Below are 24,438 nucleotides of genomic sequence, written 5' to 3'. Positions count from 1 at the left end.
TGCAGTGTCAGACCCAGGAACCCTGGGACACTACACCTCCCTCTGTTCCTGGTGAGACCCAGGCATTGCATAAAGAGCAAAGCTGAAGTGCAACACTACAGGAATTTTACAGTAATAGCAGCAACAGTAAAAGAGGAATCAAGTCACCTCGGTTCACATTCTGGTAACTCTAGTTACTAGCCAATTATTTCATTATTATTATTATTTGTTTATCATTCTGCGCCTCAGTTCCCTCCTCTCTAAATTGGGGGTTAGAATATTATCCTCCAGAGTCATAATTAAAATTAAATCGGAGAACATACGGAAAGCATTCAGTTCAGAGCTGAGCTATTAGCAGTACAGGTTGAGTATCTCTAATATGAAAATCCGAAATCTGAAGTACTCTGAAATCTGAAATTTTTGAGTGCCAAAGTGGCACTAAAAAAAATGCTCATTGGGGCATTTCAGATTTTGCATTTTTGGATTAGGGATGCTCAACTGGAATTGGAATATAATGCAAATATTTCAAAATCTGAAAAAAAGATCCCAAATAAAAACACTTCTTATCCTAAGCATTTCAGATACGGGATACTTAACCTATTGTCATCATTACTGAGGAGGTGGACAGGTACATTCAGGGTTTCCATGGAAAGGCTGAACATAGCCTTTTTTTTTTTTGGTGTGATTTAGTCTACCTATCTCCAAACATGCTTTTTAAAGGCATCACTGCAGGTGGGAAGGCAGTTTCTATCTTTCCAGCCCCTTATCACAGGCTTTGTGTACCACTTACTGTCCACATCTCTCCCATGGGTACTCAATCATAACTTCCTTGCTTGGGAGATGAGAGGCTATGTATTTTTTAGACTCATGAGGCTCTTTATACAAGGCCACAAGACCCTGCTCATTGAAGACCCTCGATAAGGAATTAAAGGATGAATCTATTAAGAATGCAGGTCTCAGTACAAGTTAAACTGACTCTAGATGCCTCTCTCTCTCTCTCTCTCTCTCTCTATATATATATATATATATATATGTAAAACACTTTATTATGTATATATATACATACACATATATATATACATATATATATGTAAAACACTTTATTAAAGGAATCTCTGTCTCCATTTGTTGCATCTGCTTCCTTGCAAGGCAGTATCATGAGAGGAAAATGTGGATTTATTTATTCATCCTGCCCAACAACTACTTGGGCAGCTTGTAGATTCATCTCATTTACAAGCCATTCCCTTCCAGTTTCCTCCATAGCTATTACCACTTCTTTCTTTTTTAATGACAGTGTAGAAGGCAAACTAATTTCTACTAGCCTCTAGCTGTAGAGGCTCTAACATGTTTAGAACAACTCAAGGAAAAAAAAATTATGTCATGGATTATTAACTTTGTCTTGATGAAATTAGCAAAGATCCTTTTGGAACTGCAGCTCTCCAGCCCATCTTTAGTCCCCCCCGCCAAATGGCTGCTCTTGGGAAGATCATTGTGGTTTAGAAGTTCCTGGGAGGACAAAGAAGAACAGGGAATTTTTGCAAGAGCATCCATCCCTTGGCTTCTCTATTGAGCTGGCCTTAGAAACTGTGTCATCCTCTATAGGCCTGTGGTCAGGGCTTTCTGTGCTCTAAAGCCAACCAAGAACTATTATAGCAAATCAATTTGGTTCCTATTTAGCAGAAAGAAAGTCCCTTGGAAGAAAAATACCTAAATATGTGACCCCTAGTGCTCCAAAAGCATTGCATTTGCCAGCATGCAGCACTGTTGTTTATTTTTCCTCACAAAGCACTGTCTTATTTGTGTATTTCTCATTCTTGTTTCCTTGACAAGTTAGTTTAGGACTTGTCTGACTCAGCCAGTAATAAAAGCGATAACCAGTCCCTCAGAACCCTGAGACTTTGCTAAGATTTCACAGACATCTTTGCTCAGAGGAGAATCTGTAACATACTCTGTCTCTGGAACTGTACTGCCCTGTGACATCAGGGCTGCAATTGAAGTAAGAGGCATATTATCACATAGCCATCTCCCCATTTATATTCAAATGTGTTTCTAAGGGGTGGCAGGCAAATGATATAAACTATGTTGTGTGGTCACTGTGGAGCCGGATCCCTGAGTTAAGCTTTGGGGGCTAATGTGGTATGACCATAAAATGCTCCCTCAGGTTGAAATTTCTCTTCTTTGTGCATTTTTAAATTGTCGAATGGCTTGATTGAATCGTTCCTCCTCTGTGCTGCACACACTCTATTAGAGGATTTCAATCCCTCCCCCTCTAACATCCCTATTTTTTAGGGTTTTCTGTACCCTTCCATGGCTAAAAGGTTTTTGTCAACCTGTTGGTAGAAGCCTGTCCTCTGGAGCTTCACCGAGCCTCCCCATACCAGCTACCTTGGATTTCATGTCACTTTCAATGGTTTACTTAGCCCTAAAGACCCATATGGGAGCATTTAACATGGAGAGTGGGGAAGGCTTTGTCGGAGACAATTGCACAGGTGTTTTCCTTGGGTGCAACTGGCTGCTGTTCTGGCTGCAGGTGGCCATGTGTGCATTTGGAGCCCAGGAAGCCTTGGGTGTGGACAGATAGCCCTCTTCACTCTTCACACTGTCCCCTCAGATTCAGCAGTGAGCAGAGCTCCCTGCCTCCCCTGTGCCCTCTGTTACCATCTGCTTCCTCCTGAGGCTTGGCTGTGGTGCCCTCTCCCAGGACAGCTGGACTGGCAGCAGTTTGGCAGAGAGACTTCACCTGGCGTGGATTTCTCAAGCTGTGATATCTGGGTGTCAACTTGTCCTCCCCGCTGGACCCTCTGTCAGCTGCTTGTCTAACTTTGCTGGCCAACCACAACCTGTCTGAGGATTTGGTCAGAGGTCAATTCCTGCTGTTTGCCTCTGTGATGTCTCCCTGAACAGTCCACTTTGCTTGATTAATGACAGAGGGAAGAGAAAACTGGGCTCTTTAGAAGCCTGGAGGAAATGCACCCTTTCTTAATGAAAACATTTCCCACACTTCCAGCTTTGGTGTTGGGAGGATAATGGTCTGGTTCTGACCCTGGCCTGCGATTCATCTTCCTTCTCCTCCAAGGATGATTTTTACTTTGATAATGCAGATGCACAACAATTCCCTGGGCCCCACAGCATAACAGATACTAGGCTGGAATACCCTAATAAAACATGACTGAAGTCTCAGATTTACTACAGAGAAGGCATGTGCTGCTGCCAGGAAGGCAGACAGCCTGGCCGCCAGGAAGGCAGACAGCCTGGCCACCCGGCAGGCACACCCTCCTGTCCTCCAGGGGCCTCTTCCCCACTGATGGGGGCAGAGATCTTAGCTGGATCGACCTGGGAGCCTGCAGCACTCCTGAGGAGCTCAACACACTTCATGGGGGGCTTATATGCTCATTATCTCTGGTCCTGATCCTGCTTCCAGGGACTCAATAACTGACCAGAACACCTGGGCTTCCAATGTGCCTGGCTTCACCCTGCCCAGTGCTTGCCCAGGTGGAAAGTCAGTGCCTTCCTGGTTTCAACAAGACAACAAATTCCTTTCTGCACAAGACATCCACTATCGTCTGAATGTTTGTATCCCTCCAAAATTTCTGTGTCGAAACCTAATCCCCAAGGTGACAGTATTAGGAGGTGGGACCTTTGGGAGGTGATGAGGGCGGAGCCCTCATAAATGGGATTCGTCCCCTTATAAGGGGCTGAAGAGACCAGAGTTCTCCTCTTCCACTCTGGCAGGACAAGATGAGAAGGCACCACCTACGAGCCAAAAAGCACGTCCTCACCAGACACAGAATCTGTAGGCACCTTGATCTTGTACTTGCCAGGCTTCAGAACAGTGAGAAGTTAAGTTTCTGTTGCTTATAAGCCACCCAGACTATGTTTTTTTTGTTACAGTGGCCTGAGTAGACTAGGGCAGCCTTCACGTCTCCTCAGGAGCCTCAGAGCTGGTGTTACACGCGGTGGGGAGTTGGGTGGGACATTTGCATTGTAGCTGCTCAAGCAGGATTCAGCCTTCAAAGCCCCTCCCTGCTGGGGAACGTGCAGTATTTCTGAGCACTGCTCCCCTGCCCCCAGTGCTCCATTATCTCCTTGTCTTGCTGGCTTCCCTGCCCTCCCTCCATTTCCTCCCTCTGGGTCTTGATTCCTTATTTTCTCATGAAGATCAATTTAACAGTCTTACTGGTGGCCTTTGCTCCTGCTGACACAAGATATTTTCCTAAATAAAATATACTTACTGATGTAATAGAAATTCTGGTAATAACTTTTTTTAAAAATCTATTTTTCCATCCCTGGTCCTCAGTCAACTTCTTGTGACTCATCTCTAATTATCCAGCAGCCGAGAGTGTCCATCTGGGTCTCTCAAGAGCTTCAAGCCCCTAACAAGAGCTCACGGCTGAGTTCTCTCCTGCTTCCCAGAGATGCCTCCTACCTTTCCCGTTATCTTTCTGAGGTCCCACCTCCTGCATGGGTAACTGATGTTGGAACTTTACACCTTGCCAGGATCCTGCCGTCTCAGGGAAATGCATAGCCTGGGATTCTGGTGGGAAATGGCCAGTTCCACATTTATTCACACAGAGCTCCCATCTCTGTCCCCAGCAGCCTCTATCCACCACCACTTGTCTTCTAAGAAGAGGCATTTTCTTTGCAAATGCCTTGACATCTCTTTAACTTTATGTTTCTAAGAACATGTTTAGAACTGTTATTCAACTTTCAGTAATTCCATAAATGCCCATTTATGCATTTGTTATGCATTTCTTCTTATGTTAGACCTTTCGCAAATTCTTATAAACCCCTCAAAATTGGGAATTTTAATTTCCATGTTGTAGCATGTTCTGATTAGGTAAACTGGCATGTGCACAGGCCCAGAGGCCTGAGAGAGCAGGGGAAGAGTTCATTGTGCCTGGGGCAAGGGGTGAGAGGCAAGAAGTTGGGAAGTAACTTGGAGGAGACAACAGCGACTGGGGCTCTGCCCTTGGTGATGTGATGTAGAAGACTTGTATCTGAGAAAGGCAACTCTGTGCAGTGTGGAAAGGGAGGATCTGAGGCTGGAGACAGGTTAACCAGTGGTTACCATCTCCCTAGGGAAAAATAAGGGCACCTGAACTCCACCCCAAAAATGGGAGGTGACCATTGAGTGAGGACATCTGGAGGCTTCCCTAGGACTGAAACCCCTGAGCTGGGAGAGGGTGGAGTGCAGAGCGTGTGCCTTCCATGGATGCTGGACTGCAGCTGGCCTTTGTTCCAGCCATACCCCGCCTGCCTTCCCCACCTCCCCTGCACACCTCGCTGATCTCATTGCAGAATCCACTGTGCCAAAGGCTCCCGTGGCTGAGCCAGCCTTGCTATGTGAATGTCTGGCTTTTGACTGCAGCGGGCCACACTGTCTCCCTCTCAGGAGCCAGAGTCAGGGTATTATAAAGCTTCCCCCTCCACCCCCCACCACGCAACACACACTCTCTGAGCCTTCCTGTATTGGTACCTTTTATGAAACATCCTAGGGGCAGAGAAGTGGCCTTTCCCTTAAAGGGCAGCTCTGCAACACCTCAGATCATGTAGCCCTGAAAGGTGCAGCTCAGACCCTGGGGGCTGTGGCAGCTGTGGCTGTGCTGCTGGGGCCTGGAGGAGGCCAGGGACATGTACACAGGTGAGCAGATTTCAGGTGGGACTGGGAATTAATATTCAGCGCTGATTCTTGCTTGATCTCTGACCCTCAAGCTATAGGAGTCAGACATGATCCCTTCGTGCCTTTGGAAGACTTTAGGGACCAAGGGGCTTTGTGGGAGAGGATGAGTGGTGTCGGAGGATACAAATTCGTTTTCTCAGTCGTCCTCATGTTCTGCATCCAGACTCGGGCTGACCCCAGCTTCTGGGGACATCCCTGGAGGAGCTCTCAGCTCATACATATTGAAATCAGGAAGCTGCATAGATATTTTATTTGCCTCTTCTATTCATTTCTGTCTCTCTCCCTCTAAAGATGAAGATGCATGCAAAGATCTTAGAATAGTACTTGGCACACAGGGGTATTACCATCTGCATTCCACAGGTGGGTAAATCAGGACTGCCACATTGCACCTCTCCAGGGGCCCAGATCACACTGTATTTTATTGTTATCAAGACAAGTCTCAGAGTGTTCAACAGCTTTTTCAACATCACTCAGCAAATGGATGCTAGTGGAGATCTACTTCACTCGTTCAGTCAACACTTATTGAGTGCTTGCTGTATCCACACACTACTGTAGAGACCTGGGGTCCAGCAGTGAGCAAAGCTGGTCCGGGTTGGGATGAATCCAAAGCTGTTGCTGATTCTATTAGACCACTTGCCCAAGCTGCAACCCTAGTGTGAGAGTTGTACTATATGGCAATTAGTGAAAGAGGAACTTGTCATAAATCTCTGGGGTGGCTAAATGAAACTATCCAGTCCCTCTTCCTGCTCCCTCCTCACTTATAATAGAGCCCACGAGCTCCCAGGAAGGCCTCAAGCCCTTTTCCTGGCTTCTGTCTGGCCTTGACTTCACTCCCTCTAGCATCTCTGGCCTGGTTCCAGGTATTGTGCTTTGCAGCCAGGTCTCTCCTCTGCCATGCCCGTGGCCTTGACACTTTGACCTCTCTTTTGCTTCTCAAATTTACTCTTACCTGGAATGCTTTTTTGGTTCCTGGAACTTTATGCTGCAGTGCTCCTAGGTCACCCAGAGCCCTGGGCTCCTGCTTGCATGGGGAGGAGGGCTTAAATAGTGACAGCATCTGCTTGCTTGCCTTACCTTTGCTAATGGACTCTGTGCTGTGCCTAACCTACAGTATGAGGGAGGGAGGCAAGGACTTCTTCAAGCCAGGCCTCATTCTCTGCACCTGTGGCCTGTGACTCCAGCCTAGGCTGCTGGCCCCTGATGGTCAATGACGAGTGAGCATCCATGCGTCTGGGAGCCTCCGTCCTTCCAGACTTCCTTCCCAGGGGCTTGGCATGACCAACCCTGACACTGGTATCCAGCCATCTTCCCTGAGGAAAGGCTTCTCTTATGTTTATCAGGCTCTGGAGAGGGCCCCAAGCATAAACTGCCTTTCTACCATCTACTTGTGATTTTTTTCATCCAAAAATCCCTTCTCTGAATAGGTTGTGAGATTAGGGCCTTTTCTACCCTCTGCATCCCCACCAGTGAACTGTCAGCTAAAGTCAGTTTGCACAAAGTAGGTTGTCTCAGTGAGGATGCTGAGGTTGGAGAGCAGATGGGGGAGCCACAGATTATTACTGCAGTGTTAGATTATGCCCAAGGCAGGGAGAGACAACATCTTACCCGGGAAGAGTTAGGAGTAAGTGGAGTAGATGGAAACAGCTCCATGGGAAAATCAAGAAGATGTTTTGAGGAGGTTTTAGACAAGAACAAATTGCTGTTTGAACAAAGGAGGCTCTCTCCAAAGTCTAAGTTGGAGGGATAAAATCTCTTTTATCTACTGCCCATTTTCTATAATTTCTCTTTTTTGTAAAACATGGTTAGTGTATGCCTTCTGAGAAGATCCATCCATCCATCCATCACTTCATCCATCCATCCATCCATCCATCTATCCATCCATCCATCCATCCATCCATCACTTCATCCATCCATCCATCCATCTATCCATCCATCCATCCATCCATCACTTCATCCATCCATCCATCCATCCAGCACTTCATCATCCCATCCATCCATCCATCCATCCGTCTATCCATCACTTCATCACTTCATCCATCCATCCATCTACCCATACATCTACACACTCATCTATCCTTCCATTTGTGCATACATGTGTCTACCATGTGTTCGGCCATGAAACATACATTAAGCACCAGCTATGCGCTTTGATTGGTGCTGAGTTCTAGAGATAGTACTTAAAGAGCTCAAAGTTGGCTGAGGTAAACACATTCATGAGCTGACAACATATATAATGGAAGAGGGTACATCTAGGGTGATATGTGGGCAGTGGGAAGGCCTGCCTATCTATGCCTGGAAAAGAGCATTGCTCAAGCCTGTTCCCGTGAACTGGGATGTATTCACCCTTCCAGGCAGACATACCTGTGGGAGGACTGAGGGCTTCCTTTGGCCTTTCTGAGTCATGTCCTGCTTTTTCCTCTTTGTTCAAGACCTCCCTGCATTCATACATTTGTTGAGTACCTTAGTGCATTGTGAATAGAAGTGCTGAAGTGAAAGGGAGATTCCACTGGGTTCTGGTCAGAGCCACAGATGAGCTGGTGCTGTGGACTCTGCCCTGATATGTGAGTGTGTGAGTGGGTGGGGGTAGGGGTCAGAGAGACCTGGCTGGTTAAATAGCATCAGCTTTGAGTGGGTGGCTGGTAGACCCATGAATGTCTTGAGAAGAGAAATCTTCCCATCATTAAGGATTCTCAGCTTCAAGTTATTCTCTTGGGAAAAGAAAACAAAACAAAACAAAACAACAAACCAATTTTAAGTGGCTTATATTCCTTATAACAACATCTCCATCATGGGTTTGTTTTCCAGAGGGGAGGAAGACTTATCAACACATGCAGTGGTGGGGGCTCCTGAGGGCTGGGGAGTTGACAGCAACAAAGAGTGAATTAGTCCTGCTCATTGAGGAAATGATCCCCTAGGCCTCAAGTGGCTGAGGGCACAGTTCTGTCATGGTGTTCCCTGTGCAGTGGGGGGTGAGCTCCCGTTAGGTGGTGGTACTTAGTTTTCCCCCTGCTGTCAAGTAAGCTCTTGTGTGCTGCAGGCCCCTGAAGAGGGTCAGCCCAGGCACTGACCTTCTGCTCCCCATCAGCTCAAGGCTCTTGTTTTAGCACACTGTTGACACCTCTGCAACATCTGGCCATCCTCCTCCTACCTGTCACACCTACAGCATGCAGAGGCCCTGGGCATGCAGCACACAGTGGTCAGAGCTGGGGGACAGGACAGTGGCAGACAGGACAGAGCTCTTTAGCAATGGTCTGTGCACAAGGATACCTACAGGGGAGGCAGTCAGCTCTGCCTGGATGTGACATGCTGGGAATGGCCCTTGACGGCTGGGCAGGCATGATGGGGCAGATGTTTGTGATGCCTTGCACCTCCTATTGTCTTATCTCAGACTTCAGCTTCAGTTGCTGGAGAGTTCGCGCCACCTAAGTTCTGATCTAAGGTTCTGCTTTTGGAGCACCTGGACTAAAAAACATGAGGAAGTAAATTGCAGGCAGAGAACAAGGCACAGAGCTGTTGTGGTACAGGGACATATTGAGGAGGGTGGGAGTGAGGCTGGGGGAGGAGGGGTTCTTTTTGCAGCCCAAGGAGCCTATTTGATCTTCCCAGGAGTCCTGTGAGGCTGACATGATATCCTATTTTTATCTGGTGATTTTGTTTTTCTAAAATATTTTTAGCAGACGACTTGCTGCTTAGGCGTTCAGAGAATGGTCCCCTTGACCCACTTTGGCTGAGGGTTGTTTGTGCAACAGTTATCAGTGGGGGGCCACAAACCTGACTGAGGGTGGATGCTACCTCGCCCTCACCCCCTTCCCTTCTCCTCTTCCTCTCCTTTGTGCTCCAGTGTCCCCATGGAGGGCTAGGGTGATGTGAAGGTAACATCCGAAAACAGGGCTGTCCTTCTCCCCTGGGAGGGCGGGTGCTATCTTCCAGCTCCTCCACATCCCGATCGGGGTCTGTAGCCACACTCAGGAGGCTGAGCCTGGCCTGCCCACCCTGGACCCCACACATGGGTTGGGCCCCGATGTTGTAGTGTCGTTCTTCACACTGCTACCCTAGATTCTCAGTCATGGCCTTACTCTCCAGAGCTCTGAGACAGGGATGTGTCTCCTCTACCACTGAGCTCACATCAGTCAACTAAGCAGAAGGATAGTCCTCAGATGGGCACAGTTGCAAATCCCAAATGTGTTCCCTGGGTGGCAGTGACCACTGCAGAGCAGGCACCAGAATCCTCATCTCTTGTTACCACCATCCTCGCTGTTACCTCGTCACTCAGGCCACCATTCACCCTAGGCCTGTCCAGTGACCAGAGTGGTCTTTCTGAGGCCCAGGTCTGATCTCCAGCTTCCTGTACACTGACCCAACAATGGCTTCCTTCTCCCTACAGCCACCTCTGTTGCTATTCCTCCTTAGTAAGTCCCTAAGTCTTTGCAGGGCTCAATCCCTGCTTCTCTCTTGATCCTGCTCCCTCTGTATTGTACCCATTGACACAGTCGTCTTGAACTGCTTTCAGTCCCTTTAACCCAAGGATCCGCCAGCAGTGGCCCATAGAGCAAATCCAGTATATTGCCTGTTTTGGAAAATAATGTTTTATTGCACATGGCCGCATCCATATGTTTATATATTGTCTATGGCTGCTTTCAAGTTATAACAGTAGGGTTGAGCAGTTGCAAAAGAGACCACTAAGCCTAAAATCTTTATGAGCTGGTCCTTTACAAAAAACTCTGGTGGACTGTGCTGTACCTGGCCCTGTCTCTTGACACCTTCATGCCCTTGCAAATGCTGTGCCCTCCCTTTATCCTACTAATCCTTCAACACTGAGCTTTCTGCTTATCCTTCCCTCCATCCTCCCTTACCTGAGTGAGTAACTTGCCTATGTGCACATCTCAATCAGCTACAGATCAGGGTTCTCCTTGTTGATGTACAGATGCACGTCCCACTCTAGTTCCTGAGGCAGGGCAAGGTCTTATTCCTTTCAGGACTCTAGAAGCTGGCTGGGTTTTTGAGAGTACACCTAAAAGCCGAGGATCTTGGCATAGATACTGGGCACCACAGCTTAGTGTTGGCATCCTGCATTCCTCCTCCTTTCTGTGAGTTTCTCCAAAGCTCTCTAGAAATGCACCTGTGGAAAGGGTTTCACTGCCTCTGTCTTTGCAGATCTCCAACCTCTATCTGTATGACAGTGTTCTGATGCTGGCCAACGCCTTTCACAGGAAGCTGGAGGACCGGAAGTGGCATAGCATGGCGAGCCTCAACTGCATACGGAAGTCCACTAAGCCATGGAATGGTGGGAGGTCCATGCTGGATACCATCAAAAAGGTACATGTGAGGGGGCACCCCCAACCTGGCCAAAGACAGGCCCCTTCTTATACCTCCACTGTGTTCCCCTCTAGCAGCTGGCCTGAAGCTAGGCTCTGTGTGGCTGCCCCAGTAGGCCCCTCCGCATTCCTCTCTCCTTGTCACTCTTCCTGTCCCAGCATCTACACGCCAGGTGAGCTGTGGTCCATGAATACATACTATCATTACTGTCTTCAATTTAATATAAGAACTTCTGAGAGGTTAAGCAACTTGCCCTTGGCTGCAAGTAGGTATGAAATGGAGGCAGCTGCCTATCCCATGTCTGCAAGGTACCCCTCTATGCAGACCACCACTCCCCAAGAAAGGAGTGCACCTGTATGTGCGCTTGTGATGTATCTCATGTGCTGAGGAGTGATACCAAATTAGAAAGCTGGATTTGAAGTGAACTGAGTAATCTATGGACGATTTGTTAGAGTGAATTCACTTTTAGAGGCTTCTAAAGAGCATTTAGGGAAATCCATAGCATTAGGAGTTTAGTCACAATGATTTGCATGTGGTTTCAGTAGCAGGGAACATGCTCTAGTGTAGGTGAGAATCTACTACAGCCCAGGGCAGAGCCAGGGCCCCTTCTGGGCCAGGTGTTTCTGGGACTCTGTAGGCTCACAGGGACTATGAGAGATACATCTTGATGAGAATCTCACTCTGGGCTTGGAGAGAGAAAGGGGCTCACCATGGCTCCCTCAGCCTCCTGCTGCCTCCTTCTCCTATGGAGCTCACTGAGCCAGTAGAGAGGGGCATGGAGACCACAGCCAGTCTATGCTGGATGCTGTGCTTTGTACATATTTTCTCCTTTAGTCTTTGTGGGTTCTATGATGTGGAGCTAATTAACTTCAGGCCAAAGCTGGGAGATGGGCAATGTGCCCAAGGTGGCACAGGTGGCAAAGCCAGGATCCAAGCTCGGGACCTGGCTGTGCCCTCCAATGCACATGTTTGCTGCCCTGCAACCTACCATTATGTGTCTGATATGTCTCCTGTTGACCTTTGAATTTCCTCTTGGGTCAGGCTAAGGTGAACTCCTGGAACTGATTGCAAGGGAAGGACTAAGCTTCAAGAGGGCAGGAACAAAAGCTGCTATTGTTTAATCTCATGGCTAGCATGGTGCCTGGCACATAGCAGGGACTCTAAGCATATAGATGGTATGAATGACAGGTGCAAGCCTTACGGATTTCTCCTATAAACGAATGTCCTAGAAAGTACTGATCCTGCTCTGAGGGCCTAGGACCACCAGCCCGTCTTGTCCTCATTACAGCCTGTCCATGGTCTCAAGACTCTGATTGCTCCCTCCTTGGTGACCACTTCCTTGCTCCTCATAGCCTTTGGGACTCCATCCTTTACCTTAACCAGATTTTCCAATGGGTTTTTCTCCTCTTCTGCAGGGCCACATCACTGGCCTCACTGGGGTGATGGAGTTTCGGGAGGACAGTTCGAATCCCTATGTCCAGTTTGAAATCCTTGGCACTACCTATAGTGAGACTTTTGGCAAAGACATGCGCAAGGTAAGCCTCAGGCTCCTATCTTCCAATCTTCCTGCTATGGTGCCACCGAAGACAGCAACAGCTACAGGGTCCCTGGGCTCCCAGCAACTGTTAACTAGCACAAATATCCTCCCTCCTAGTCTCTCTCTGCTGATGCTACCATTGGCTGGTGTTTATAGGGCATGCGAGGGAGTAGGTGCAGAGAGGTTTCCAAACAGAAATTGCCACTAATGGAGTCTCTTTGAGTTGAGCAGGGGTACCTGGTAACAACTGGGTCCTACTGCTTGGATCAGGGGGCTGCATGGAGGCTACAAAGGACAATGTGTTTTCTCAGAGCAGTGAAATCAGCCCGACCACAGGGACAAGTGTGAATTGTGGTTGAGGCAGGAGGCAGAGGTGTCAGCCTGAGTGTCCTCCAGATCCAAGAGTGAGACAAGGCCACAAACAGAAAATGGAGCTGCAAGGAGGGTGGAAATTGGAAAATGCCAGAGGCCAGCGGAAAGATAAATGAGAGACAGACGAGTTGAACAACTCACACTGAGGTTTGGCTTTTTTATTTGGTGCTGGTGCTGGTGCAGGTGGCAGCCTGGGTCTTCCCAGTGATACTTTCCCTCTTCTTCCACCTCTTATGGGTGATAGAGAACAGTTTTCCAGGATTGTGGATAGTGGAGAGTGGCCTTTTATCCAGGGTGGGGATCCCCAAAGTTAAGTGGACCAATGACACCAAGAGTCTAACAGGGCTAGGACAAAGAGGCCAACATGGCAAATAAGGGCTTGGAACAATTATCCAAGTGAAGGACCTCGGATGTGGTCACTGTGAGCCAATGTGGAGCTGATGGTGGGTATCCTGGTGTGGTCAGTGGCTGGGTCTCCTGGGCCCGGCCAACTCCACTGGCTTGGATGCACTTCCAGAAATAGCCTGTACAGGAGACGCCAGAGATGGGACTACTCATGGTGTAGATGGGCCACAGCAGCTTGGTCTTCTCCAGAAATAATGAAAGCATTGACTGATTGGCATGTACTCAGGCACAGCCTCACGTATTCACAGACACGCTCACACACACACACGTACACACTTCACACACTTTGAAGGAAGATGGCTCTACTAATGATGGTGCCTGGAGCATGAAGGACAGTCCTCGCAAGTAATGAGCTCTCAGCAGGGCCTGGATAAGCCCTCAGCAAAGAGCCCTCTAGCCTGATGTCAGCACTGGCTAGGAGCAGTGGATGGGGAGGCAAGGGCTAAGTGATGTTGGGGTACTGAGAATCTGGGTGGGAGACTTCTTTGGTTTTGCTCCTGAGGGCCAGGGTAGAAAGACACATGTGTGGACTGGTGGAGGGTGTGAGAGAGAGGCAGCAGTGTAGAGCTCATCAGTGACAGATGGGGCAGAAGACAAGCTCCCCAGGGAGAGACTGGGATGGCCTGGGTCCATGTGTGATGGGGGGCGGGGGATTTTTAGCCCACTCTGTGATGGAAGAGAGAGTCATGGATTGGTCATATAAATAATCGAAGTTTCGATAATTTGTTGTGACACAATGTCTGACATACATGGCTTGATGGCATTTTGGAGCTCAGAGGTTTGTTGATGGCATCCTAGAGGGAGTCGGCTAGCAACTATTCTGTGACTTCCCATGGAGGGCCAGGGTGTGACCTGAGATGTCCAGGAAGCCAGGGCTGGCCTATGATGTCTGTTAGGAATGCCTAAAGCTGTGAGACTTGGTAAGGGGATGGGGATGGGTGGTCAGCATTGGTCTGGGTCACGACCACAAGAGATATGGTCTTGCATTGGGACTCCCACCAGGTAAGGAGGGCTCTTTCAGTACTCTGGTGTGAAAAAGCTTGCCAAGTGTAGCTGGCTGCCGGAATAACTGTTCACATCGACCATGGTCCTGGCGCACTTGCCTTCATCCCCAAGTCTTATTTTGAAGTTAGGCCCTGCCTGCCAGCTCCTTCCTTCTCCCACCTACTTCTTTTGGTGGGAATGCCGGCTGTGGAGGTCCCCACCTTGTCTCAAGCAGCTGACCCTCCAGTCCTGTGCCTGGCACCAGGCTGGCCACCTCAGGTGCCTGAGAGAGGGGAAGGCACTATGTCCTCCACTTCCTGTTTCAGGTGTCTGGGCCTTCCATGTTGCCTAGGCAACGCACCTCAAAAACCCTGAAGCCAGTGGGAGCTGGAATCTCTCAATATAAGGAGCTTTGAGCAGGAGGCCTGAATGTAATTGAGTTGGAAGGGAAGCTGATTTTCAAGTGGGCTTTATTTTTAAAATGTATCTTTTTGTCATTTTAAAATCTGCCCTTAATAACTGCATATCCTAGTTGTTATCTGTCTGCCTAGCAGCTTATCGCTGCTAAGGGGAAGTTATCTGGAAAGCAGGGAATGGGATTTACTGTAGCAAATGTTTGTGATTCAGGCCTAGGGTGCATTAAAGCAAGTCCAGGGGGTTTCAGATGAACCAAGGAAAAGGGATTAGGACTGTATCATGTTGGTAGGGCAGCATTTGAAGGAAGAGCTGAGTGGTGGTTTCGGGTGGGAGGCGGGGCTGTGAAGGGTGGGGCTGGGAAATCGGGGTAACTTAAAAATAAAGGACATTCACATAAGGGAGAAAAAAATTGAGGATGGGTGGCAAATTTGAGGGTAGGGTCCTGAGCCACACCAAAACAGTGCCAAGATCAGTCATCTAAGGAGTGCCCAAGGTCAGAGTCCAAGGGGTCGCAGCTCTCTTGGCCATGCAAGGTACACAGCTGCTACAGGAGCCGACTGGGCAGACTCCTAGATCCTTTGATGCTGGGCAGGGGCAGCATTCCCTGCAAAGATTATATATGTCATATATGAACAAAACCAGACACAGACTAAGCAGTTTCTTTAAGACTTAAACCAAGAGGAATCATTTAAATTAAGGAGCAAGATATTTTCTTAAATACCCTGGAGGGAAATCTCAGGGATGGTGAGTCACCCAGACATTTTAGATTAAGTGGCATCAAGAGACTGTAGATTACTCAGCCCCTTCATTGGAGGGAAGGAGTGGGTGATCGCCTTTCACTGCAGGGTGCTGGACAAATACTAATTCAATTATCTCATCCAGGAAGTGCGTTTTTGGTGAATGAGCTTTGTATGGAAAAATCAAAGGTCTATGTCATCAGCTTGCTGTGTAACTACAAGCAAAATATTAATTGTCTGTTTTGTACTTGGAGCTGTCTGGCATGGGTCTGCCACCAGGGGAAAGGTTTGCTGGAAACTCTTCCAGTTCTCACAGGCATTGGTCTGACATTTGTCTTGGGGGTGGGGGGTGGTATATGCTTCTTCTGTCCTATTGGAGGCATGTTTTTTTTCAGGGCTCAGAACTGTAACAGGACCTCCACAAATTTCTACTTGGCTTTGTTTCTCTTTGTTCAGACAGGAATCTCCAAAAGAGGATTCCATGAACGTGTCCATGTAGATGTACTTAGCTCATGATTGAGCTCTGACAGATCTGTCAGAGCCACCTGTAGTTAAGTTTCCAAAGGTGGGGGGTGTGGGAAGCTGCTGGGTGTAGGGAGCGGGCAGAAACTGTTAAGCATCCACGGTATCCAAAGGTGCATTGTATGTATGTTGTCTCATTGACCCGGGCCTTTGCTTTGTTCCTGGCTCTGCCTCTCCTGAGTTTTTGCACAACTTCCCTTTTCTGAACCTTTGTTTCTTCAGAGGAAAGTTACAGGTAGTATGAGCCTACTTGTTGGATAGAAGCGTCAGTCAGTGTAATGACACTGTGCAGCACTTGGCAGTGAGAGCGTGCTCATATGGCACAGGGCATCAGCTTTGGGCAAATGGGACTGTGTGTTTTCTCTGAGCATATCTATCTCAGACTCCACAAGAGCAGAGAGGCACAGGAAGGCCTAAAACACAGCCTCCAGCCTGACAGTGCCCTAGACTATAGCTCAAAAGCCAAGGCCAGAGATGGGAGGCTCCCTCTTGCAGCCCTGAGCTGGTGTAGCTGGGATCACTCAGCTCTGTGTGCCAGGGCAGTGCCAAACTCCCCTTCTATGCCTGGCAGCAGATGTCCACTCCATATAAAGACCAAGGGCTGAGACGGATCTGTGGAACTTCACCTCTGATAAGATTTTATTTTCAGGGCTGTTTTGGTGTTGGTGTAATCATTGCAAGAAGAAAAACATGGTTGTCTTTTTTTTCCCCCACAAGCATGACTTGCCTGGATAGGAACACTACTTATAGCCCAGAGGAAACATTTCTCCATGACCTGATTGCTGAAGCTGTTTGCCTTTCTCCATCCTAATGGCACTGGTGTAGGGAACTCATTCTCTTCCACTAACTCCGGGTCCCTTGTGCAGGAAAACCCTGGGAGAATTGCCAACTGCTCACAGGCCCTTCGAACTTCATTTTCCGTGGGTGGCATCCACCCAATTCAGTGGCTCAGTGCAGGGCAGCAGGTGTCCTTGGGCAGGAGGGTGGGGGAAGTAGGCAGGAGCATCTGGACAGCCTGTGGCTTTGTTTTATGCCTTGCATCCTGGATGAGGGAGACCCTGATGTGGTGTGAGACAACACAGCTGTTTTCTTCTCCTTTCTAGAATCAAGTTAGGACCAAGAGAGGCTGAAGGAGTATTTTGTCCAGGGGGTCAAGCTTTTCTCTGGCCCTACAAAGTCTGGTCAAGCAGGATCTTGCTGGGACCCAAATGTATTAAATAGTCATAGAAGCACATGTGCTGGTTGCAATAGGTGGGGGATTGGGGTCTGCACAGCTAAGTTTGGGAAACAGAGGCCCAGAGACTGGGGAGATGCATAGCACCAGCAAGCATGATGCTGTGCTGGGCTTGGAAGGCAGATTTCCTGGGAGTGCGGGGGCTTGGCAGAGGACCCAGAACATCATTTCTGAACTTGAGGAGATGCAGTTCTGTGACTCCCTGTCTCCCCTTCAGCTCACTTTCTGCTCCAACCTTCCCCAGCCAGCATTAGGGCATCACAGTCCCTTCCTGTTGGCTGGGAGCCTGCTGAATTGAAATTTCCACCACTGCCCTTAGCTCAGCCTCCCTGTTCCAGCGATTTCCCAGGGAAATGGAAGGGCCTCATTCTCCTTTACTAGTTTAAGACGCTTCTTCTAACTTCTCTGTCAATTTTGATTCTTCATAAAAGCTGGCTTTGGATGGGAATCAAATGCCCCCCCTTGATGTTGCATCCCTGGGAGAGCCTTGTGTCTGCTGATAATTCACTGAGTAATAACTGCTCTTTGTGCAGGGATTGCCACGCCATAGGACCCCAGTCCTCCCTGAGCTTGAAAGTGCATCATTAACATTCTCGTGCAGATCTGCTACGCAGTGTTACAAATTGCCCCAAATTCTCGGGTTCAGAAGTTGTAAGAGGTGAAGCCAGGTTGAAAAGGCTAACTCGTAATGAAGTAGAAGCTGCCTTTACCTGGTGGCTCCAGCAGTTGGTGCTAGGAGCCTGGGAAGTGGGCACAGCAGTGAGGAGGGGGATATGGGTGGAGGTGGGGCTGGGAGGATCTAGTCTGAGGACTGTGCAGTGTCTCTATTAAGCTGCTCCCATAGAGACTCCCAGCTGTGCACAGTGAGTCGCAGAAGAGAAATAAACTTCATGGATTAACATTCTTCCAGTGTATTTTCAAAGTAAAATGTCAACTGTTCTGAACCCTTGTGCAGAACTATTTTTGACAGAGCCGAGAACTGAAACAAACACTGCTGCTTCATCCCAGTAAAGGAATAAGGAAAAGATGCAATCAAGTATTTCATTTTAGGTAGTGTTTTATCAATACATACCCATTAAGGGTAGAATGTTCAGAAAATACAGATAAATGAAAAGAGGAACATAAAAGTCAGCTACAATCTTTAAACCAAGAAATAAATACTGTTAATGTTTCTGTTGTATTTTCTTGTTTTTTTCTCCCTCCATACATAGAGATCATGATATGCATATTTATCAAATTGCTCTTTATTATAATACATTTTATATCCTGACCTTCCTACTAAATGTTATATTGGGAATATCGCCTCATTTCTCTAACTATGCTTTACGACTATGATGTTTTCAGTGGAAATACATTACTCAACTTACAGGCAGCCATTATTTATTTCGTCTTCCTACCTGATGAATATTTAGGTATTTTCACCACATTATTATAGAATAGTGTTATCATGAACATCTAAAATACATACAATTTTAATTATATCTATATTTATTTCCATACTATATTTTTTAAGAAGTAGAATTACCAGAACAAGAATAATAATTCTTTTTTTTTTTTTTTTTTTTTTTTTGAGACGGAGTCTTGCTCTGTCCCCCAGGCTGGAGTGCAGTGGCGTGATCTCGGCTCACTGCAAGCTCCGCCTCCTGGGTTCACGCCATTCTCCTGCCTCAGCCTCCCGAGTAGCTGGGACTACAGGCGCCCGCCAACACGCCCGGCTAATTTTTTGTATTTTTAGTAGAGACGGGGTTTCACCGTGTTAGCCAGGATGGTCTCCATCTCCTGACCTCGTGATCTGCCTGCCTCGGCCTCCCAAAGTGCTGGGATTACAGGCGCGAGCCACCGCGCCCGGCCAAGAATAATAATTCTTTTAGGCTCCTAATGTACATGATACATATTTTCAGATTGATTATAGAAAGGCCTAATAACTTTCACATCCATGAGTAGTATATAAAGTCTATGTTATATCACATGCTAAAAAATATGGTTGATATATATTAAACATTTTTGCTAGTTTGGTAGCAAGATGAAAAAGCGATATACTAAATTTGTGTTTCATGTGAGATTGTACATTTTAAAGTATAATTATTGCTCATTTGTATTTCACATTTTTGTAAATTATACCTCAGGTTCTTTGTACATTGTAAACTTATATAACCTCTCTTTCAGAAAGGAATTGATAGTTATTTGTGTTCAATATTTTGTTCCAGTAAATAGTTTGCCTTTGAAATTAAAAATATTTTCACATACAGACATTAAAAAATGTATGTGGTCAAATAATTAGATTATTCACTTGCATTTTTTTATATTTGTGTTTTTTAGAAACTTATACCCAATTCACAAAGTAGATACTGTTTACTCATACTTTCTTCCAGTTATTTTTATGGCTTGATTTTTTTTTTTCAACAAAATCTACCATCTAACTGGGATGGATTTGGAATAAATTGTGACATGATGGCCTAGCTTTTACATGTTTTCACTAAATGGTCTCTACTACCATTTATACAGCAGACCTTCATTTCCCTATTGACTTGAATATCACATTTTATTATAAGCTATATAAATTTGCATATCTCATTGATTTTTAGAAATTATTAATCATTTTTCTTTTTTCTCTGAGCTTTAATTTAATTCACATTTGTACATTTTCAGAATATGGTGGCTTCAGCTAACAGAATGTCCACCTTAAGTGGATTACACAATAAGGAAGACTTCCTATCTCACATTAAAGAGGACTACAACTAGGAAGGCTTCAGGGTTGGCCACTTCAGACACTCACTGCTGAGCCCAAAGACCCGGGTCTTTTTCATATCTCAACCTGGCTGTTCTCAGGGCATAGTCTTAATTTTTCTCATAATTTCAGAATGACTATGGCAGTTCAAACTGTCATACCCAGAAAGATAGCAGTAAGTAGAAGAAGAGTACACTTTTCTGTGTGTCTTCATTCTGTAAGTGAAGAGCCCTTTCCTAGAAATTTGTCCTGGCTTACTGTGTTATTTTATATCATTTTGTTTTTTTTGTTATAGCAGGTGAGGGTTTCCTGCTAGATGCATAGGTAACATTGGCAGAATTTCTCTCTCAGATGCTTGAGTTCAGCTTGTGTTAGGCGTGTGCTCTTTTCATAACATGGGAAAGAAATTGCTCATTCTTTTGTACTTGCAGAGGCAGAGCTCTTGAACGCTGGAAAGAATTTGACTGCACAATTTTCTGGGCTAGCTGCTGGTTTTGGAGATATTACTTTTGTATCTTGGAAACTTTCTTTCCTGGTTTCTACATTTCATTTAATCATTTTTAGCAATCTGCTTCACTGAAAATCTTGCAGTTCACTGGAATTTTCAAATTCATTACTTACAGCTCTATATAGTACTTGTAAACAATTTAAAAAATACTGAGCTGTTGACATATGTCCCTCTTCATTCCTATTATTACATATTTGTGTTGTCTTGCTTTATGTTTTGATTAGACTTGACAACAGTTTTTTCTATGTTTTTTTTTTTCAAAAAACTAGGTCTAATTTGTTTAATCATGTTTTGTATTTTTTTTCTGTCTGCCCGCTGCATAATAATTGTTTTATTCTTATTTATTTATTACTTTTTGAGACACAGTCTCACTCTGTTGCCCAGGCTGGAGTGCAGTGGCACAATCATGGCTCACTGCAACCTCCACCTCCTGTGTTCAAGTGATTCTTGTGCCTCAGGCCCACGAGTAGCTGGGACTATAGGCACATGCCACTATGCCTGGCTGATTTTAGTAGAGATGCAGTTTCACCATCCTGGTGACGCTGATTTCAAGCTCCTAGCCTCAAGTGATCTGCCCCCTCAGTCTCCCAAAGTACTGGGATTATAGGTGTGAGCCACTGCACCTGGCCAATTTTATTGCTATTTTAAAAAACTTTTTATATGAGGTGTTAGATAATTTATTTTTATTCTTTCTTGTTTGGAATGCCTTGTTTTATTCTAAATATAGTTGTGACTGAACTTTTAGTGGTTTTACTAATATAAAGTGAAGTGTAACCCTTATACAGAAAAATGTCTTAATCTTACGTGAATCACAGTGAATTTTCAAAAGTGAACATGTACATACAGACAACACTCACATCAAGGAACATCACCAGCACCCTCAGAGCTCTCCCCTGTGCACCCCTTTAGTCACCACACCCACCAAATGGAATTGGTTTTGATATCTAATGCCCTTAATTAGGTTTTTCCTGTTTTTAACTCAATATCAGTGATATCAAATGTTCCATACTCTTTTGTATCTTACTTCTTTTGCTCAACATTATGTTAGTAAGATTCATTATTATTGTTGTATGTAGTTTTAGATAATTCATTATTGGGTTTTACAAGGAAAGTTTTATTATCATACAGGTATAGAGAGGCCAACATATCAGGAGACAACTGCCATTGAAAAGATAGGTTGTTACAGTTCCCCAGAGGGGCATGCGAAGCACACTAGACAGGGCCACAGGGTCAGTCAGGAGGTGGAGGAAAACCTGAGCAAGCTTCATACTTATTTTTCAAGACAGACTTGGTGATTCTTGACTCTTTGTATTTTCTTATACATTTTAAAATTAGATTTTTATTTTCCACAAAAAAATTTGGGATTTTGACTGAGATTGCCTTGACTCTTGATCAATTTGGGGAGTGTTAATGTCTTACCGATATCGAGTAACCTAATTCCTGAATATAGTATACCCCTCAATTTATTTATGGCTTCTGCAATTTCTCTCAGTAAAGTTTTGTAGCTTTCACTGTAGAGATTTGAATAACTTTTGTTTGATTTATTCCTGGATATTGATTTATGATTATATGTAGTAAATTTCAAATTGATTTTTCTACTTGTTACTGTGTGTATATAGAAATAGAATTGAGTTTGTATATCAGACTTATTTCTAGTGAACTAACTGTATTTGCTAGTTTTCTGTATACACAATCATGTCATCTATGACTAATAAAACTTCTATATTTGCATTTCTAATTTTTTTTTATTTCTTTCTCCTGTCTTGTTGCATTAGTTAGTGTCTTTAGTTCAAGTTAAATAGATGTCATAACAGTGGACATCTTTATTTTGTTCTTGATATCAGAAGATAATTTATAATAATTTATTCTTTAATATGTTTACTACATAATTTTGGTCGATGTTCTTTTTTCAGATTAAGAAAATTCCCTTGAATTCCTAGTCTACTAATAGTGTTATCAAGAATGAGTGTTACATTTATTTAAAGGCTATTTTGCATCTATCAAGATAATTATATAATTTTTATTCTTGTTCTTTCCTGTTAATATGATAAATTATGTTGATATATTCCTTTTTGTTGGTGCTCATTTCTCTTTATTGCACCAATACCATACCATGCTGTTATTATTATTTTATAGTATATTCCAATATTTGCTGTTTGATACCATCTAATTTCTCTTCCTTTTCAGAATATTTTATAATTAAATTTTTATTTTGAGTTGGTATAGATTTACATGCAGTTTTAATAAATAGTATAGAGAGATCCAGCATACGCTTTATTCAGTTTCCCCAATGGTAACATCTTGCGATACTGTTATGCAATAACACAATAAGGATACTGACATTGAAACAACCTATGGATCGCATTCAGATCCACATTTTCCCAGTTTCATTTGTGTGTGTGTGTGTGTGTGTGTGTGTGTGTGTGTGTGTGTGTGTATTTAGCTGTATTCAGTATTTTCCTGTCTGAGCTGATATATCCACTACCACATCCAACACACAGAATAGTTGTTACCAAGAAGATTCCTTCCCCATTTGCTCTTTTATGACCACATGGACCTAACTCATACCTCCCTGCCCTTGTTCCTACCTCCTGATAACCATAATATTTTCTATTCTCCATTTCTAAAATGTTGTCATTTTAAAAATGTTGTATATGTTGAATCATACAGTATTATAACTTTATTGGCCTTTTCTCACTCTAGAAAAAAATGGCATAATTTTCTAGAGGTTCCATCCAAGTTGTTGCATGTATCAAGAGTTTCTCCCTTTTATTGTTGAGTATTATTTCAAAGAATGAAATAATACTATTTGTTTAACCATTCACCCACTGAAGAACATCTGAATTATTTGTAGTTAGGGCAATTATGAATAAAGCCACTATGAGCATTTGTATACAGGTTTTCTGGGATAAATGCCCAAGAGTGCAATTGCTGTGTCATATGGTAATTACATGTGTAATGTTAAAAAAAAAATTACAGCCAAACTGTTTTCCAGAGTAGCTGTACCATTTTATACTTCAGCCATGAAATGCATAAGAAAATGCCTCTACATCCTCACCTGCATTTTGTGATATCACTATTTTTTATTTAATAATTGCACAGAGATACATTATTGTGGCTTTAATTTGCACTTCACTGATGGTCAGTAGTGTTGAATTTTTTTTATGTGCATGTTTGCCTATTTGCCATCTGGATATCCTCTTCAGTGAAATGTCTGTCCAGGTCTTTTGCCTGTTTTTCTAAGACAATTGCTTATATTGTACTGTTGAGTTTTGAGAATTCTTTATATATTCTAGATACTAGTCTTTTATTGGATATATAGTTTGCAATCATTTTATTGCAATTTGTAATTGCCTTTTCCTTTTCTGTTGAGGATTTTTTGCAAAGCTAAAGTTTTACATTTTAATGAGGCTAAGTGTATCCATTTTTCCTTTTATATATCATGATTTTGGTGTCAAGTCTAAGAATTCTTTGCCTATCCCTATATTCCAAAGATTTTTTCCTTTTTTTTTTTGAGACGGAGTCTGGCTCTGTCGCCCAGGCTGGAGTGCAGTGGTGCAATCTCGGCTCACTGCAAGCTCTGCCTCCCGGATTCACGCCATTCTCCTGCCTCAGCCTCTCCGAGTAGCTGGGACTACAGGTGCCCGCCACCACACCCGGCTAATTTTTTTTTGTATTTTTAGTAGAGACGGGGTTTCACCGTGGTCTCGATCTCCTGACCTCGTGATCCACCCGCCTCGGCCTCCCAAAGTGCTGGGATTACAAGCGTGAGCCACCGTGCCCGGCGCCCTATTTTTTTAAAGTTTGATATTTTCATATTTTATATTTAAGTCTATAATCCATTTTGAATTAATTATTTTAGACATTGTGAAGTTTAGGTTGAAGTTCATTTTTTTTGCCTATAGGTATCCAATTGCCTCATCACCATTCGTTTAAAAGACAGTCCATCTTCCATTGAATTGCTTTTGGACCTTTGATAAATCATTTTGGCATATTTGTGTGGGTCTATTTCTGGGTTC

The 24,438-nt window shown here is 44.8% G+C and overlaps 1 protein-coding gene across 2 annotated transcripts in view; it reads left to right on the top strand.

Moving 5' to 3' along the window:
* The window catches only part of GRID1 (glutamate ionotropic receptor delta type subunit 1), a 783,733-nt gene that overhangs the window by 499,240 nt on the left and 260,055 nt on the right, over nucleotides 1-24,438 (top strand). For both annotated transcript variants that reach the window (XM_030797641.1, XM_003278586.4), the window contains 2 exons: nucleotides 10,814-10,975; nucleotides 12,391-12,510. In XM_030797641.1, the coding sequence (XP_030653501.1) occupies nucleotides 10,814-10,975; nucleotides 12,391-12,510 (282 nt within the window). The remainder of the gene's footprint in view (nucleotides 1-10,813; nucleotides 10,976-12,390; nucleotides 12,511-24,438) is intronic.

This window comes from Nomascus leucogenys, chromosome 18 (genome assembly GCF_006542625.1).
Source record: "Nomascus leucogenys isolate Asia chromosome 18, Asia_NLE_v1, whole genome shotgun sequence".
In the NCBI taxonomy this organism is placed as follows: Eukaryota; Metazoa; Chordata; class Mammalia; order Primates; family Hylobatidae; genus Nomascus; species Nomascus leucogenys.
Note: the sequence above shows the minus strand (reverse complement) of the source record. Positions and strands in the feature narration are given on the sequence as shown.